At 34.1% G+C, this 17,455-nt stretch overlaps 1 protein-coding gene and 1 long non-coding RNA gene across 2 annotated transcripts in view; one reads left to right on the top strand and one right to left on the bottom strand.

Moving 5' to 3' along the window:
* LOC115241074 (transmembrane protease serine 9-like) overlaps positions 1-13,737 on the bottom strand; it is an 18,960-nt gene extending 5,223 nt beyond the window's left edge. Inside the window, exons 1-2 of the mRNA XM_029816626.1 lie at positions 12,703-13,737; positions 4,797-4,974 (exon numbers count right to left, since the gene is read on the bottom strand). Coding sequence (XP_029672486.1) covers positions 4,797-4,974; positions 12,703-12,787 — 263 coding nt within the window. The 5' untranslated portion in view covers positions 12,788-13,737. The remainder of the gene's footprint in view (positions 1-4,796; positions 4,975-12,702) is intronic.
* Positions 1-14,166, top strand: part of LOC115241077 — an 86,137-nt gene extending 71,971 nt beyond the window's left edge. The window contains exons 2-4 of the long non-coding RNA XR_003884859.1: positions 11,160-11,268; positions 13,731-14,046; positions 14,124-14,166. This is a non-coding gene — a long non-coding RNA (uncharacterized LOC115241077). The remainder of the gene's footprint in view (positions 1-11,159; positions 11,269-13,730; positions 14,047-14,123) is intronic.
* Positions 14,167-17,455: the final 3,289 nt, after the last annotated feature.

Genomic DNA, 17,455 nt, shown 5'->3' on the forward strand with positions numbered 1-17,455 from the left:
AATCATTGCTAATTTCTCGCAATTATCACTTGGGAAAAATTACGAAGATGAAAATGCATGAGTAACTATGATAGCAGCGTATAAAAATTTGACCAAAAAATTCGAGATGACGTCTTTCGTTCGTAAAACCTCGAAACATTCGATTTGCCACCCGCATGTTCACATGATAAAAATAACAAATGAGAAACAAAACAGTATGAATATTGATACTTGAATCTTAAAGCAAATCAAAAACGCAACAACGTTTTTATCGCTTTGTTATTTATTTAATTTGCAATAATTCCAAATCGCGTGTATGCATTTTGGAAGCACAAAAAGTTATTTCGCTACCACTTGCACCCGTTCATGACCCCCTCAATTGCTCCAACGAATTCCGACTCCCTTTCGCAGTTTCTTTTCCTGGAACGTCGGTAATTATTTAACCGGGATTTTTGTGCCGCTCGAACGACGCGTCCGCGTTTGCAAAGCTCTCTTGAATACCTGACCCGGCCGGAGTGGCTTCAGTTAATTAATCGGTCTACGGTGCCTCTGAATAATTAACAAAATTACGACACCCCCTCCATCAGAACTATTCGTTGTACCTGCCCCTTCTCCCTTCTCCGCCCGGTGTTCCTTCACTATGTTTCACGAACGCCCCCCTACCGTTCCACTTTCGTCAAGCAACCCCTTCCTCCCTTACCTTCTCTTCCTCAGGAGTTTATCGCGGAGCGTTTTCTAAGTTTCCAGGCCCTGTTTCGCCGCCGCTCCTTACAAAGCCGCTTTAATGGACCTTTCCATCGTCGTCGAGTCTCCGCTATTGTCTCGCGGCTCGCGGATTATACGGTTTACTTTCAATGCATCCCCTTCTCTTCTTGACGCTGCGCCCTTCCAATTAAAATGCGCGACCGCTCACAGGCATTGCATTGAAGAACATAACGATTGCAGCAATGTGATTTGTTTAGGCAAACCAGCGTTGACGTAAATGTTTACTTTAAATAGACCGATATTTTGTTAACCAAAAATCAATTTCGAATATATTGCAAAATTGGCATAGAGATTACGATCAATATACGCATTATTATTAAAAGATGCGGTTGTATCTCGATTCAAGTATATGCATGACAGTGATGACAGTCATTACTGTTATGCCGGTTTGTCATTACTAATGACAAACCGGCATATTCGAAAACTTTTATACACCATGTATTTTTTATGTACATTTTTTTTAGTAAAATTGTTTCTAGAAGTTATTTTATATCCACGCAATATATATATATATATATATGTATATTGTCTCTTGATAATATCTCGTGATTATCAATAACATGTGTATTAGTATGTTATTTGTTGCAAACCGAATTGCATTTTGTTTCTTGTGATTTTCTACATCTTTATATAAAATTTACCTATATAATGATGAGTGAAACACACGCAAATCCAAATGCGAAATACAATCCGATTGACAACAAATGAGATATTAATACGTGCTAATTAACTATTAAATATTTCATAATGTCTAAATATAGAGGTGTATGAAATTAGTTTGCTTTAATCTCAAATCAGTATATATAATGAGATTAAACTTAATCCTAGTATAATACATATACATATACGCATCTAATTTAAACTTATTTTTTCAGTCTTCATATTTTTACGTTCTTGTTTTCCATTTATTCACAAAAGATAAGTAATGAAAAAGTAGAATTGTGTGTGACGTCGCTTTTTCATTTATTAAAATAAATTTAAACGAGGCTTAATTTTTCAGCGTACACTGTCGCAATTAAATTGCACATGTTCGTTCTTCTTTTATTGTACAAGAACAATGTTTGCTATCCGGGAGTGCGACAGCGGATCTATTTTTTCTACATACTGGTGGCCTCGTTAAAAATTAATTGAATGCTGAATGGGTAAATCGATTGGAATTAATTTCGGTCCGGCTCGTTAAATATCGTGCGGCTCTTCTGGCACCGCTATATCGGCATTGGGACGCAGCCGTGAATTACGCAACGTTGCACGGAGAATGACGTTAGCAATAAGGTACTGTTGAACATTAATTTACCGTGCGATATCGTCGAACGAGAAATATCGGCTCTGCGTCGCTAGGCTGCCAGTTCTTGTATCACCATACGGGTATAATTCATACTTGCTCGCATGACGATTAATCAACCATATTATTCATAGCGGGCATTGTATTAATAATAATTGGTCGCCGCGCCATCAGTTTGATAGAACAACGCGTGATAATTTGTTCAGGTTATTCACTAATCCAATGAATTCTATTTTGTATGCGTACAGCTAGTTTGATCGGAGTTGTACGCACTATTTTGGATCATGTCAAAAATTTTTTCGGATTTAGTAGAAAATATTCACTTTCAGATATAAATATACTCATATCTTTCTGCATGTCTGCATATTTTTGTGATAATTTATATAATCAGTTTTTGACAGTTGACAAAACCATTCGAAGATTTAAGTTTTGCGACAAAGATAATTATATTTTAATATATTTATTTATATTAAAAGAATTTTAAATTATATGTAGCAAACTTATTATTCATCGCTGTATTACTGAAATGTGTAAAAAGATTAAAAAGCAAATCATAACGAATTTTATTCTGTAATCTTTCTTTCACGATAGAGACGATAACGAAAAATCATCAAGAATCTAATCACCATAAATTTAACGCAGTGAGTGTTAGGTATTATCGACGCACGTCAAAAATCGTCTTGTTTTTGTATAAGAGTTACAGAAGGAAAGCGGAGAAAAAAAAAGAGAAAGCTAGAAGGCAAAGGAGAGAAGGGTTAAATAAAATGTGACATAAATAGACAGTCGCCTTCATTTTCATACTCCCTTGCCTCGCGTCTTATTCCAGCATTTTCCGTGCGTTTTGCATGGCTGCTAGCAATTACTGAGTGGTCTGTAATCTACACGCAATCATGGTTTACAACGCCAAAGCTCGGCGCTGAATTCTCTCTACGGTCTCTCGCTACCCCCGAACGGCCTCTATATCTCGCCCTCTCCATCCCGTTCCTCTGTAATCTGTCCAGTAACCGAAAGGGATACGCAATATCTGCACGTTTTGTTGCTCACCACCCAGCTATAGGTCTGCTCTCGCCCGTTTAATTATATCTACACGAAAGGTGTCCCGCATATATCACCACGGCTGCGTAGTAAACTCATCTGCTACGCAGTAATAGTGATTGTTATCCGTTTAATGCCCGGCATAATCATTTGTACTTATTATTGCATTTGTTCGCTTTGGCAAAGCGTTGTCCAAAGATAGGTGTCGTAAGATTTTCAATGATACACAATAATTGTTTTGCTGATAACATGATACATATAGAAAATAGAATATTTAATTTCATTATAGTTGGAAAAATATATTATAACATATATGTATGTGTGAAAACAGGATAGTTATTGTTCCATTTATATACACATGCTAAATATAAAATTAATCTTGTAGAATTTAATTTCGATATTCTCATTTATTATCATTATTTATTTTACGCTAGAGATTATTTTGAAATATTTTTTTTTCAATGCTAATCTTAAATTCGGATGATTATATTTAATCGGTTATTTGATAATCTCATATTGAAATAAGATTTATAATATTTTTATCGTGTCTATGTACGTATGTTTATGTACTTCTCAGTCTCTGTTTATTTATCTGTTTTTCTCTGTCTGTCTGTCTGTCTGTCTGTCTCTCTCCCTCTCTCTCTCTCTCTCTTTTCACCGTTATTGTATGTATTTTATTAGGAACAATTTGTACTTATTGATTAATTAGTAGCAATACGTCCTAAAAAAAAAAATTATGAAAACATTGCTTGCTGTGAAAGATTTGTTTGTTTTTATTTAAACTTTACGCTTGATATACTAACATGATAAAAATCGTATGCGGATGCGCACAGTTGCATCTCTATCTGCTATATGTATAACAGAGGAACGCTTCTGCGATGTCGCTTAAATTTTACAGTGACATTTATGTTGACCATAATTTTTGTATATGCATTTTAAATTCTTTTCTGTTCGCAAAATGTTTTTTCGTGCATGTTTTTTCCGTGGACAATTGTGAATTTTTGAAAAGATTGATCGTTAACATTGCGAGTAAAATAAAGTCGAATAAATCTCACAATAATAATAGATTTGAATAATCATTGACAGTATTCGATATGTAGATATAATTAACAATATTTGAAACATATTCATAATTATTATAATAATTACAAAAAAAATCTTTATAATTATTACAACGAGAATTATTTTAAATTTTGGAATTAATTTTTCTTTAATAGGTATCTGATATAAATTTTCTCTAACATGTCAAACACTTAAACGTCTCAAACACTACTCGACTAAAACTCTAATAAAAATACTATTAAAGTCACAAAATTTGGAGTAAAACCGAAATGTAGTAAAATATTTTTGATGAAGTCAGATGGAACACTTTATACATAAATAATCTCTGAGATAATAATTAGATATCACAATCTTTAGTGGATTTAACAAGATTCGGATTTAACGAGATTTAATATGCGCGTATCCCATTAAAAGTTGTCAAGAAATTGTAAGTTTCCGATCGACCGTTGAAATTAAAGCTTACTTTGTAAAGGACTTAGTCTTTATAGTCTATGTACTCTATTAATGAAGAGATGCCTCTTTTAAGAATTTGTTGCGAAATTATAAGCAAAATTAAGAACATGATATTTTGTATTTTATACTTATATCATACACAAACACACTTTTTCTTTTTTTACTATTCACTCTATTTTTGCATATATAACTTTAATCTAATATAACATATATTACTTACGAACAGAGACAATGCGCGGCACTGAGTATAAATCTGGAATTCAGGATGGCACCCCCACAAAAATGTCCACCCTTTCTGGTTATGCTCACGAGCCAAGGAAATTCACCTTGCGCTGCATTTTGACCTCCGACAATTCTGGCCTCTCGTATCCCGCTTATACCGCATGGAACATCTGCCACTAGTATCAAATACGGATTTCCTCGTTAATGCTTGATAACGATTAATTGCCTCGGCGATCTCGTTGCAAGGTCTGGCGCGATATATAAAGCTATCAATGTCGCATCGATCGATAGCGACATGATCTTAGGTGTTGATTTCTTTTTCTTTTTATTGCGCGAACGAGACAAAGATGAGTATCGACACATTGAAAGTGTCCAGAGAGTCGCCAAATTGGATGATGATACTTTTAATGTTTTATCTTGTCAGTGGGTGTCGCTCTCTTTCTAACTTATTATAAAAATTATCTTATTATAAATTTTTACAAGATTAAGAATCCTCCTCATAATAATATCTGTACTTTCATCTTTTGTATATTTTTATGCAAGAGTTGGGGTGATTACGATAACTGTGGCCCCCTATTTGAAAGGTCGTTTCTGAAGACATTTTTGACGAGGAACACGGGGAAAATAGTAAAAAAAATTTCCGACCAATAGTTTTCGAGATATATCACTTTAAAGTATTGGACATGATAATAAAACTTTATAAAAACGGACCCAACGATGTTGATCAGGATCATGATCTTGACAACATATATCAAGATCAACATCGTTGGGTCCGTTTTTATAAAGTTTTATTATCATGTCCAATACTTTAAAGTGATATATCTCGAAAACTATTGGTCGGAAATTTTTTTTACTATTTTTCCCGTGTTCCTCGTCAAAAATGTCTTCAGAAACGACCTTTCAAATAGGGGCCACAGTTATCGTAATCGTGCCCAAGAGTTTACTGCCATCCACGAATTCTTCTATTACAAATGTATGAAAAAGATTCTATATTTCATGGCTACTATCTTACGCGTAGTTTCTTTATTATTTTATACTTTATTTTTTTTATTCTATATCTTACCGACGAGGATAAACTGTCTGTAGGTTTATGAGAGAAATTTCGAAAACTAGTGGAATCGCATTTGCTATTGGATGCTGATAATATCGTCACATTATGTTTTGATTATTCCAAACCGTACGGAGTTACCATTTGTACTCTTGTTGATGAGAACATATTGACAGCTTATTGATTGTTTCTAGCATTCAATGATTAATGTTCGTGATATGGCCTCAATGGATAGAGCGACTTCCGCGTATAATAGAAATCTTGATAGACGATTAAATGACATTGTGATCAATTTTAAGGATGGGTATAATAGATTTTAATGGCGTAAAATTTGCTGATAGTAAATTAACTTGATGATGAAATTTCATGGAAGGTATATCTAATTTGTTTTTCAATCCGTTTTGCTTACACCTGATTTGTTGTTGTCATCAAAATATTTCATTAAAAATTGTAGAATAAGGAAAGCTGCATCAATATATTAAGATTAAAGAAATTCAAAGAAACATCAACTAAGTAAATACACATTTAATATCTATTAAAAAGAAAAAATATAACTATTTCATTTTAAGATGTAAATGAATATTACGATTAATGCGATAGATGCAGTCAAAATGCAATGAAAATAAATTCGGTTGCAATCGACGATTATGAACTGTTATCATTACCGCGGGCAATAATCATAAATTGTTATCATTATTAATTCGTATGCACCAATTAATTAGTATGCACAATTAATTTGTATCAATTACTCCAAATCGTAATTGACTCGGCCATTGTAGAAGGAACGTAGAAGTCTTTATTATAGCGTTTATCATAAAATTTTTGCCTCATACGAATTGTTATATATAAAATTCAATGCAATTTTTGGATTATTATTAGTTATAAATTAGTTTTAATAACTGCTATATATATATATATATATATCTCTTATATATATATATATATATATACAAATATGTTTCCATAAAAAATACTTTCCCCCAAAAAATATCTCTGATTTGCTGATGGAAAAATTGAGAGATTTGTACATCTATAACCGATTCAATCGTATTCTTGCAAAGGAAACAAACAATTGGCTCGATTAGTATTTGAAGTATATTCGACGAGAAGCATCCTTTTGATAATAATGTATTACTAATCTCTTCTCATTTTTTTTGAATGAACTTGTAGAAATCAGTAAAATTACGTTCTTAAAATCTCGATGCGGTGCGACGGCGTCTGTTAACGGCGTTGCGTTTAATTGAAACCCGAATCTGCGTTACCGGAATGTTAACCGATTCAAATGAATCCTCTCTGGTGGCGGTACGGCGTTGGCGTCGCGCGAATTTAATGCCCCGAGCAGATAGGGACAGATACGGTGGATCTGTCACTACAATCCCTGCGACGCCCCTGCTCTGCGTCCCCGATTCCCTCTTCTCTCCTGCCCTTCTCCCTCTTAAACCACCCTCCCCTCCGAATCAACCCTCTCCCCTCTCGTTTCACGCCCCGACTGATTAATTGGACCTCTACGCCGGCACCACCGCGTTTCCCATCCCCGTCGCTCTTCCACAACGGACGAGGAAAGGACGTCGAAGCGGCCAGGATGGAGAGAGGGCGAAGCGGGTGGCATAGAATTCGAAGTCGCCTCTATTCCGAAACGCGTAATAGATATGTCAAAACCAGTCCGGGGACGCGATCATGATAATACGAGCCGATGCCTCGGTTTGGTGGCCGGGTTGAACGCGGAGCCGCCCCGTTTATCCTTTCTGGCCGGAGCGAATTGTGCTCAGGGAGCGTCGAAAAAAGACCTCTCTCTTTTCGCGTGTTTTCGGGAAAATCTGACCGTGGCTGTAAATCCGGCGGTATCTTGGCAGCCAAAGTCACAGTGCGCTTATATTTTATTGGCAATCTGGTTTCTATGCGCGAGAAACATTGCCATGTTGGTTGATCGCTTTTATAACTAATAGGGATGATTGATAGAGGAAAATTTGAATGGTATACTATTTTTCTTAATTTCACAAATCTCTCTCCTAACGACTTTGTGTTTGTAATATTCTTCTTCTATCTCTCTTATATATCTTAGATACGAATAAGATTAAATTCTACTCGATATTAATTCTCTGTCAAAGATAAGATAAATCTGGAGGCAAACATGGACATCTGTCGAAACAATTTCATGCTTAACATCTCATCAGAAAAATTAATCGAGATGAAAGTTACTATATTTGAAGACTATTCTCTAATTATATCAAGTTTTTCTTTGTGTCAATTTGAATTGTTAGAAATCCAAAATTTGCACCGTAATGCATGTAACATTGTTAAATGTATTACAAGCAAAGTTTTCTAATTTTACTATTCCGAATTAAAAACAACGTAATTATATTTCACTAATAATTCGATATCTATCCAATAAATTTGATATTTTTTCTATACTCATAACATACAAGTTTACTGATAAACATATGTAATATCCAAAATTTATTATTTTCACGATATTCGGCAATTTATAGAACAGAAAAATAGGAAACAAAATAAAAACTTGAGACAATTGTAAATCTTTTCAGAAAAATTAAATAAATTTTGCACATATGCTAGAGACTCTCCATAATTTTTATATTGATATCACTGAAACACACGAGTAATAAATATTCCAATCTTTTTCTATTCGATAAGTCGTAGATTTACTGATATTAAAAGTTTACGGAGCCTTCTGACCTCGTGCGGGTTAAAAACCTTCCTGATACCGTTCGTCACGATTTTGACATTGAAACAATCGCTTGCAAAGTATGGAGAATTACTGAGCTACGCCAAGGTCGTGTACTTGCCAACTTTCGGCCTTCAGTAAGACTATTCACATCTATTCTTCTATTCTGTACGCACCTACCTTTCGCCTACGTAAGAGCGGGTCTCAATATTCCGAAAACGCGACTGACTCTTTTCAAATAATTCTTCAACTACCCGCACTTATTGTTTAAGCAAGTTTATTTCCTCAGTTTCAAGCTCATTGTGAGTTGCGCATTGCCATAAAAAGTACCATTATTTCTTTTTATGGTAAATTCCATTTTTTTTTCGATTTTCAATACGTTTATATAACGGCCGTATATGCAAGCGATCGTAACAGGCGAAGTAACAGTAACGTAATACACACGGTAACATAATTTGTTTATCGAACGAAATAACGGTAGCGACCCGCGAGTCGAATAGTTCATGTGAGGAATATTTTTCCATGTAATACTGATTATCTTTTATTTATAAATCGTTGGATTTACAAAACGAGTCATCCGTTTCTGAATTTTCGGGAAAATATTTTAATAATATTCAGGATATATATTTGCGTAAATAAATAACACGCGCGGAATTCCGGGCATAGAATTTCAAACAATAATATAATTTGTTTAATGGGCGCCAGATGCTGATTACGATCTGTCGAGTGATAATAATTATCAAAATTTTATTCAGTAAGCGACAATATGAAAGATTAATTATTTTAAATGTTGTACCACTCCCCTCCCCTGCCTCATAACCTCGCGGTTGATTACTCAGTCACGAAGCGTAAAATTAATGCCCATAACGATCAGTGTAATTGTTCAGTGAAGGAATAGTTGGTAGGCAGCTGTCGATGTGATGAATAAACCACGTTGCTTCGCTTTCACATAATATAGTGCTTAAATATTTGATGGAAATGACCGTTTTATTGCCGGTAAAACAAATAATTAGCTTTATTAAATTCACCCAGTCGACACTCTGTCTGATATTTCGCATCAAAGAGTGAATTGTAAACGAGATAATGACACTCTATACAATCTACATTATGCACCAGGACGTGTTATTCAAATAATCTATCAACGTGCTGTCCCTGGCACGAGGGCTTTTTAGGACGTAAATCAACATGGGAGACAGTTTTTTGCGGCTCGTTAATTCAATCATTTTTTCCAAGCGCATGCATTTTATTCCGATCGTTCGGCCGGTTGGCCGATGAATTCTGACGCGCGGAATGAAATATTTACCCGTTCTTGTATCTATCTGTTTGAATAAGTGGAAATTTCATCGATATTAAAAGACATGTTATAACTGATGCCAAAACTATATTGAAAAATATATTTCATATATAAAAGATTATCTTTAAAAGGAAGTATCGTTAAAGGAATTATTTTTAAAATTTATCTGCTTGTTAGTAATTCTGATCCATACGAACATATAAAATTTTTTCTCTAATAGTCTGAAAGTATTTACTTTGTCACGATAGAATGCATGGGAAATCAAACTAAATTTAAAATTTATCAAAATATACGATTTATATAAATAAGTAATAAAAGATATATAATGTATCTACAGCCAATTAAAATATTGTATGAATAAGATAAACAAGTTCTATTAACCATAGTAGATCAATAGATGTAGCATTCTTGGCATATATACTAGTGTTTAGCCGCTTAATTGTCGTCTGATGTATCAAATATTTAAACTCTAATAAAAGCGTAACATTGCAAAATATTTCCTCGGATGTTATCTTATTAATTAAAGATAAATAGTGAGAGAGAGAGAGTTTCACACTTTGTTTGACCAAACTATAATTTATCAATGTAATTGATATTATATTATTAGTGATACCGCAATATATTAACCGAGGAAAATTCAATCTTAATTATATGAAACAAACATCCCCTATTGTACTACTACATCTACTACTACTAATATTACTTGATTAAAGCGTGCACGCGAAATAATCAACATTATATTCAACAAATATTTCTTGAAAATATATTAGAAACATCGAACCGTACATATCCCCCGATATACATAATTGATTATACAGTTTCTCCCGCTTTACATCCCCTTTTATTCTCTTATTTAGTCTCCCTCGTTACGTTATTCCCGGGTATTGGTTGGAAAGCAGCAACGGAGCGAACGTTTGCTACACTAAAGCCGAACACTAAATTCGGTTTATTAACTTCCGGTGTTGCAGCGTAATCTGCAAGCTTCTATTCCGAATTCTCCATTGACTTCCGCTCACCGTCTAGTGCCTCCACTTCGGTTAAATGGACGCCATCCTACAGAGAAACACGGGAGCGGTCGTCGTAGCGGTTAAGCTTGTCGTCGAGAGACGGCGGCAACGAGCCAGTTCATAAAATGCACGTAATATTATGCATCCGCTGTTCCAATTGCCGGAAAATACATTTCTATATTTCCTGAGCCGATTTTTGAAATGAGAATTGTCGATTTGCAACACGCAAGCCGCTTACGCATTTATATTTCGTTTCCCATGTACTTGTGCCAGCTACCATTGTGGCGCTATTTAAGCTTTATTATAATACTTTTTTTTTCCTTTTACAGCTAAATCGACATTTACATATGAATGTAATCGTCGAATGGTACGTGCATGCTAAAGTCAAAGATTGACCTGCTGCGACATCTTGCCGCCTCATCTCAGCTTCTTTCTCTTGTAAGTAATCTGATGATTTTATTATTGATTGAATCGGTTATAAAAATATGAAAAATAGAATCACGTTTGAATAAACGATTCTACAATTTAGCTCTAATACGCGTGTTTTATTTGTTGCGATAGATTCGTACTTGATATTGTTTTCTATAAAATAAAGTAAAGGTATTTAAAGTCCTGATAGTATTTTAGTATGTTAGTTTTGTTCGACACAAAGATTTTTCTATTTATTCTTTTTGCAAGTTAATATTTTTCATATTGCATGTGATATTGTATGTTTAATTATTGATTACAAATAAAAATATGAATTATGGAATCGTACAAATTTGTACCAATTTGACAGATTACGAAAACTCAACATTCGTTAAATGGCATGCAAGTTAAGATTAAATTGTAATAAACAATAATAGAAAAAAAATAGTTATTAAGTTTTAAAAGATAATTATCTGAAAAAATCGTTAGAAAATCACAGAGTCATTTTGATTTAAAGATAGATTTTTGATATCTACGTAATGGATACAAGAAATACAACTGGTGTATTTGAAATTAAGATTACACAATTACACGAATTTCCTAGAATAATATCGAAATGAAGTATGTTGCATAATACACCACGTAGTAAACAAGTTCTCGAAAAATTAATTGCAACAGGAATAGTTGGCGAGCTTCTCAGAGTTTCGAGGGAGCTGACTAATACAGAATTTACTATAGATGTTGTAGTTTGATAAAGTAAGTTTACTACCTAAACTTTGAGAACCACGAAAGAGGCCTTAGGTTTCCACTTCACGGATAGCTACGAAAATAAGTGCGCGGAAGTACCTTTTGCGTGTGGTAGTACATGCTTTATGTACATTTCGTTATTACTATTACAGCGCGTAATAAGACACAATATGCGGCATCATATTTCGAGTTGCATGCGGTAGCGAGAAGTAATATTCGTATAATTGGAAAATAAGAAATGTAATACACAGGATTAAAAAAATAATAGTCGTTATTAAAATGATTATTTCATTAAAAATAAATTTTTCGTGAAATTAGGTCTCCAGTAATAATGTATTAGTTATGTACATCAAAAATTGTTAGAAGCTATTAAAAATGTTTTTTTTTTATAAATTGTGAAGTTCAAAATGAATTTAACACTTTTTTTATTTAATATTACAGAAGTAATGTTATATTCATTACTTTGCTTCTGTAAAAGCACGTGTTTTTTACCGTATTAAAAATACTTTTAGAAGTTGAAGAAAATAATTAAAAAAACAATTTTCTCTTTCTCTCTTTTTCTCTGAGAATATTAAATTTTTTAAATTACTTTCATGTAGACATTAATCATATTCAGATATATTCTTTTTTTTTTTATCATGAAGCGAAATTATTCTTGCAGAAACATAGCAATGATGATATGATAAAAATATATTAATATACTCGGAATTTACTCACGATTAATATATTCGGCTTGAATCCGCGCGAAAATCCCAAAGAGTAGAGCGAGCGCCAACACTCCCGAATGCGCTGGCCCAGTCATCTCGTTTCAGATCCGCTGCGCCTTTGTCGGAGGGCAATCAAAAAGTGTCGTAGTCTCGTCGATGCCGGTGCTTCTTTATACATCATGCAACCACGATCGTATCTTTTCTCGCCTCGATTTCTTTCTCTGTCACTGTGCTCAACCGCCGCCCCCGCCAACGCCCTTGCCGTCGCTTTTCGTGCGTGATGCGTGACGTTGATAAGACCGTGAACTTCGCCTTCAATTCGTGGCCATTGATACACGCGGTATCACCCGCGTGACGTCGATAAAACCCGACGCAACCCTGACGTGACTTTCAAGGCGAAAGTCTATATGAGAGATCGAAAGTCTATGCGAAGAACAGCAAACTGGTCAAAGCTTGAAGGGCCAATAATCGGGTTTGTAGAAGTGCATTAATACACGTGCAAGTTCTTGATTGCATAATATGTGGGTATAATATGTGGTCGAAAGCACAAAAGTGATTTAGTTTCCACCGATTGTTATCGATTGTATCAAGATTTGCCGTCGTAATTTTCTAAACTTCGTTTCGGTTGCATTCATCATGTGCGATATAAAGTTTAATATTGATTTTAAATTACACATAATTAATTAAATTAAATTACAGCATAATTATAATTAATAAAATGTATCAAAGTCTCTCTTTTTTCAAAGAAAGATCTATGTACAGCATAAATTCTCTTTCTAAGAAGTCTCGGAAATTTGAAATAAAATTTGGAATATATTTGTTCACAAAATATTTATATTTATATATTATAAAATAAAAAGAGATTTGAGATATATAAAGAAAGATTTTATGTGTATAATACGTTCAAAAGGATGTTATATATGACATGAGGAGAACTATCTGGCATATTCAATTGTAACACGTGTGCATTGGTTAAATTTAATGTGCTTTCTATAATACATCTATAATTTTGCGTGATGCGCTTGATGATGCTTTTAGGCACGAGATATATGCTGCGCATCGTAGCGTTCGACAGCATCAGAGATCGTGATTGCAATCGTGAACTTGTATATATTGCCATTACGGATGAAATGCACGTACATCGCGGTTCCAGATCTTCGGATGGTCAGGCGCCGGTTACAGCAGCGAATAAACATGGTCATCGTGTGTAATCATAGCTTGCACGTGCATACGTTCTGTACGGCGTCGCCTGTCATCGGCAAACGGCGATCGGATTATGTATCTACGAGTAATCGCTGTGACAGGTGGGCAGGATAATCAAGGAACGGGAACCGTCGTTCACGAGAGAGTTTCTGTTAGTTAGCACAGCAACAGAATAGCGTAATTATACCCAGCGGGAAATTTCGATTTCTAATACTCCTATCTTTGCAGTGATATGCAGCCACGTATACATCGGGAGTTCCATAATACAGTCATATATTGTTGTCACACTTCGTCAAAGAAGTACCGCAAAAATCTATATAATCGTAGATAAAAGATATATTTGAGCTGTGATTCATTCTTCTTGCATATTGTAACGTTACAACTATAGTTGAAAAAAATTGAATTGTGTGTTTGCCCTTTGTATTCGAATTAATGATCGTATTATATGTATACGGTGGAATACGTAGAGATGTTCTAGTTAATAAACTTTTTCTCGCGTAAAAATATACTATTGAAGTAGCTTCTGTAAAATAATAATTTTTATGCAAAAATTTAAATTAAGAGAATGCTGCTTGAATAAAAATTATATAAAAATATAATTGGAATGTTTTTCGCCCATTTTTTATAATTTTAAAAGACATTATTCACGAGTTGTATTTTTTGTTATTGTATATCGTGTATATGAATTTAAAAGTTCAGAAACACGAGTAGAGTAAGATATTGTGTCAAATGGAATTAGGCATGGTTGATACGGTGTATGTGTACGGGGGGAACAAAATCGTCGGTATATTAAAATTTATCTCGTGCCCATCTCTCGCTAGCAGAAACCTTCGGCTTCTTGCTTCGGTCCACCTACTGGACTTCCAAGGGCGAATCCGTGATTTTGCGAAGGCCGATGCGACTCCAGGAGAAACTATTTCCGACCCTTATCTCCCGCGGTACCGGCGATATCCAATGAATGTCAATGAAAAAAAAAAGAAAAAAAAAAGATTGCCCGCACGGTAAAGATCAATTAGGAAAATGTAGAACGCTGCGTACTTGAATAACTGGCGGAATCGATACGTATCTTTTTTTACCTCGCCGTGATATCTTTAAACCTCAGCCTCCTCGGCTCTCCTTCCGGGGCGAAAGGAAAAAGAATTCATCTGTCAGCTGAAGATAACGACGGAATAAAGATGCTTCAAATGCGCGCGGTGAAAAATGTAAAAATGAAGAAAGCACTTTTCTATAAGAACACTCTCCATATTATTAAATTCGAGATAAGCTTTAAAGAATTTGATGATCGTAAATCGTATTTAATAGTTACTTTCAAGTTCAAGATCTTACATTGACGAATGAAAAATGAATATTTCCCCTAAACAGTACACATAATTATCTTATTAATTTTTTTTTTCCTATCTTCGAATTCTCTCCGTTCCATTGCGGAGAGAAAAAATGCAAAGCGAATTAATAATGTAATATCCATTGTGGAGAGAAAAAATGCGAAGCAAATTAATGATGTAATTAGTTCCAACAAATATCAGTATTTAAGCACTTGTGCCAAAATTTTTTTGCTATTTTGTATATATAAATCAGCAAAGAAGTATTTTTTAATATGAAGAGATATATCTCGTGGACATACACGCACCGCAAATGTTTGCTCGTGCAAGTATATGTGTGATCCATAGGCTGCGGGGACATGAAAGTGAGAGTCCGCTGTTACTCTATCCACGTTCCACTAAACTTGACCCACTCTTTGTCCCATGATATGGCATCTATAATAACGCCGCGTGCCTCCGCATCATCTCACCTCCTCCTTCATCGACGCCCACCTACGCGGCGGGCTGTCACATGAGTTACCTGCACTCAGCGCAGATAATGTGACATATTCCTGCAGCTAGGTAACTAGGTCAAGTTCGTTCCGAGATACGTAGACGAGATAATATAGTAGACACACACGGAAGTCTCTTTTCGTCACGGTCACAATCGTGTGTTGGAAAGTTATATAACATTTCCGCTGAGTTTAGATAAAGAGTTAAGATAGAGATATTTATTGCGTTTCTAATAAAAATTTTTTTGTTTGTATGAAATTTATTATTAATTGTTATTATGATATCGAGTTAATATCATGAATGTATGCGCGCATGAATATATATAATTTATCTATAACAGAATATGCAGGATGGTTTTTTATGGTAGATATAAGACATTACCATTTGAGAGATTTATTCTATATTACATTTTATTAATGAATTTACATTATATTATACATTACATTTTATGAATCAGAGAAATAAAGGATCTTATATAAAGTTAAGAAATGTCAAAATAATAATTTTTTAAGAAAATTGTTTTCCAAGATTATTGAAAGTGCAGCTACAAAATACACATGGCTTAATATTCTTATTTTTTTTGTTTGCTAATTTTTAAATTACATCTTTGCAAGCGCAAAGCCAGTTTCGAGGTCATTAGAAGAATTAGAGAATTTGCTTTTTGGCAGTGTGGCATTGCTCACTCACAAACATGACTCAGTGAGGTCACAAACATTAGGTATCACGAAATACTAGAAGTCACTGACACCGCGAGGCCGAGTAGACAAAAGTTTAATTCAGTGCACTTGAGGTAGGCGAACCTTGACGGCCCACACGGTTCCGAAAACGATTACCTCGTATTTGTCCCCGGGTGATGTGTTTGTTCCACTCAAATATAGCATTTGCGCGTAATCGTATTGTTTTTAAACGATAAGCAAACTCAATACGCGAGTTCATTTATTAATTTTTTTTTTGTATTTTTAATATTATTCCATACACTTCAATATTATTTTTACATTGCAACCACATTGCGTATTGCGATTAAACTACCCATCAACGTTTTCCTGTGTCTTATCGAAACAATTTCTAACTTAAAACAATATGACAGAATTTGCACAGTTTTATATATACTAAACTAGAATAAGCGCGTGTTACACGTACACCATTTATTTTGTGTGTATAACTACTTACACACACAGATATATTAACTCTAGTTCTCTGTTTTTTCAAAATAAATTAAATAAAAATTACACACACATTTAATATTTGAACTGTCAAATGCGTCGCTCAGTTATGACAGGCTTTTATTGATATAAAGTAATGCACAGCGCAGCGTCGAAATAACCAATCAGCATCGCGGAAAAGAGATAACAATACTTGCAAGTATTGATTTAACATATCTTTTTAAAAGTGAACTAGAAAAACACAGGCGCGCGCTACGTGCGCGCATTTTTTTACAGACATTTTCCAATTTTTTTAACTTTTCTTTCTATATATATATATATCTAAACTTTTTAATAATCCTTTTATAAAGTTCAGCTTCATTAATTTAAAAAAATTAGATTTATATATATATATACTTTCAAAGTTTAATAACCCTTTTATAAAATTTAGTTTTATTAATTAGGGGATCTAAAAAGCTAAAGGGGGTCTCATAAACTTTTTAGTTCTCCTTCTAACTTTTTAATATATATATTGAAATTTAGTTTAAAATTACCATTTTGCGTGTTATATAAAATATTATAAAATCCGTCATTTAGTTTTTATAAA

This window comes from Formica exsecta, unplaced genomic scaffold (genome assembly GCF_003651465.1).
Source record: "Formica exsecta isolate Colony F162 unplaced genomic scaffold, ASM365146v1 scaffold465, whole genome shotgun sequence".
NCBI lineage: Eukaryota > Metazoa > Arthropoda > Insecta > Hymenoptera > Formicidae > Formica > Formica exsecta.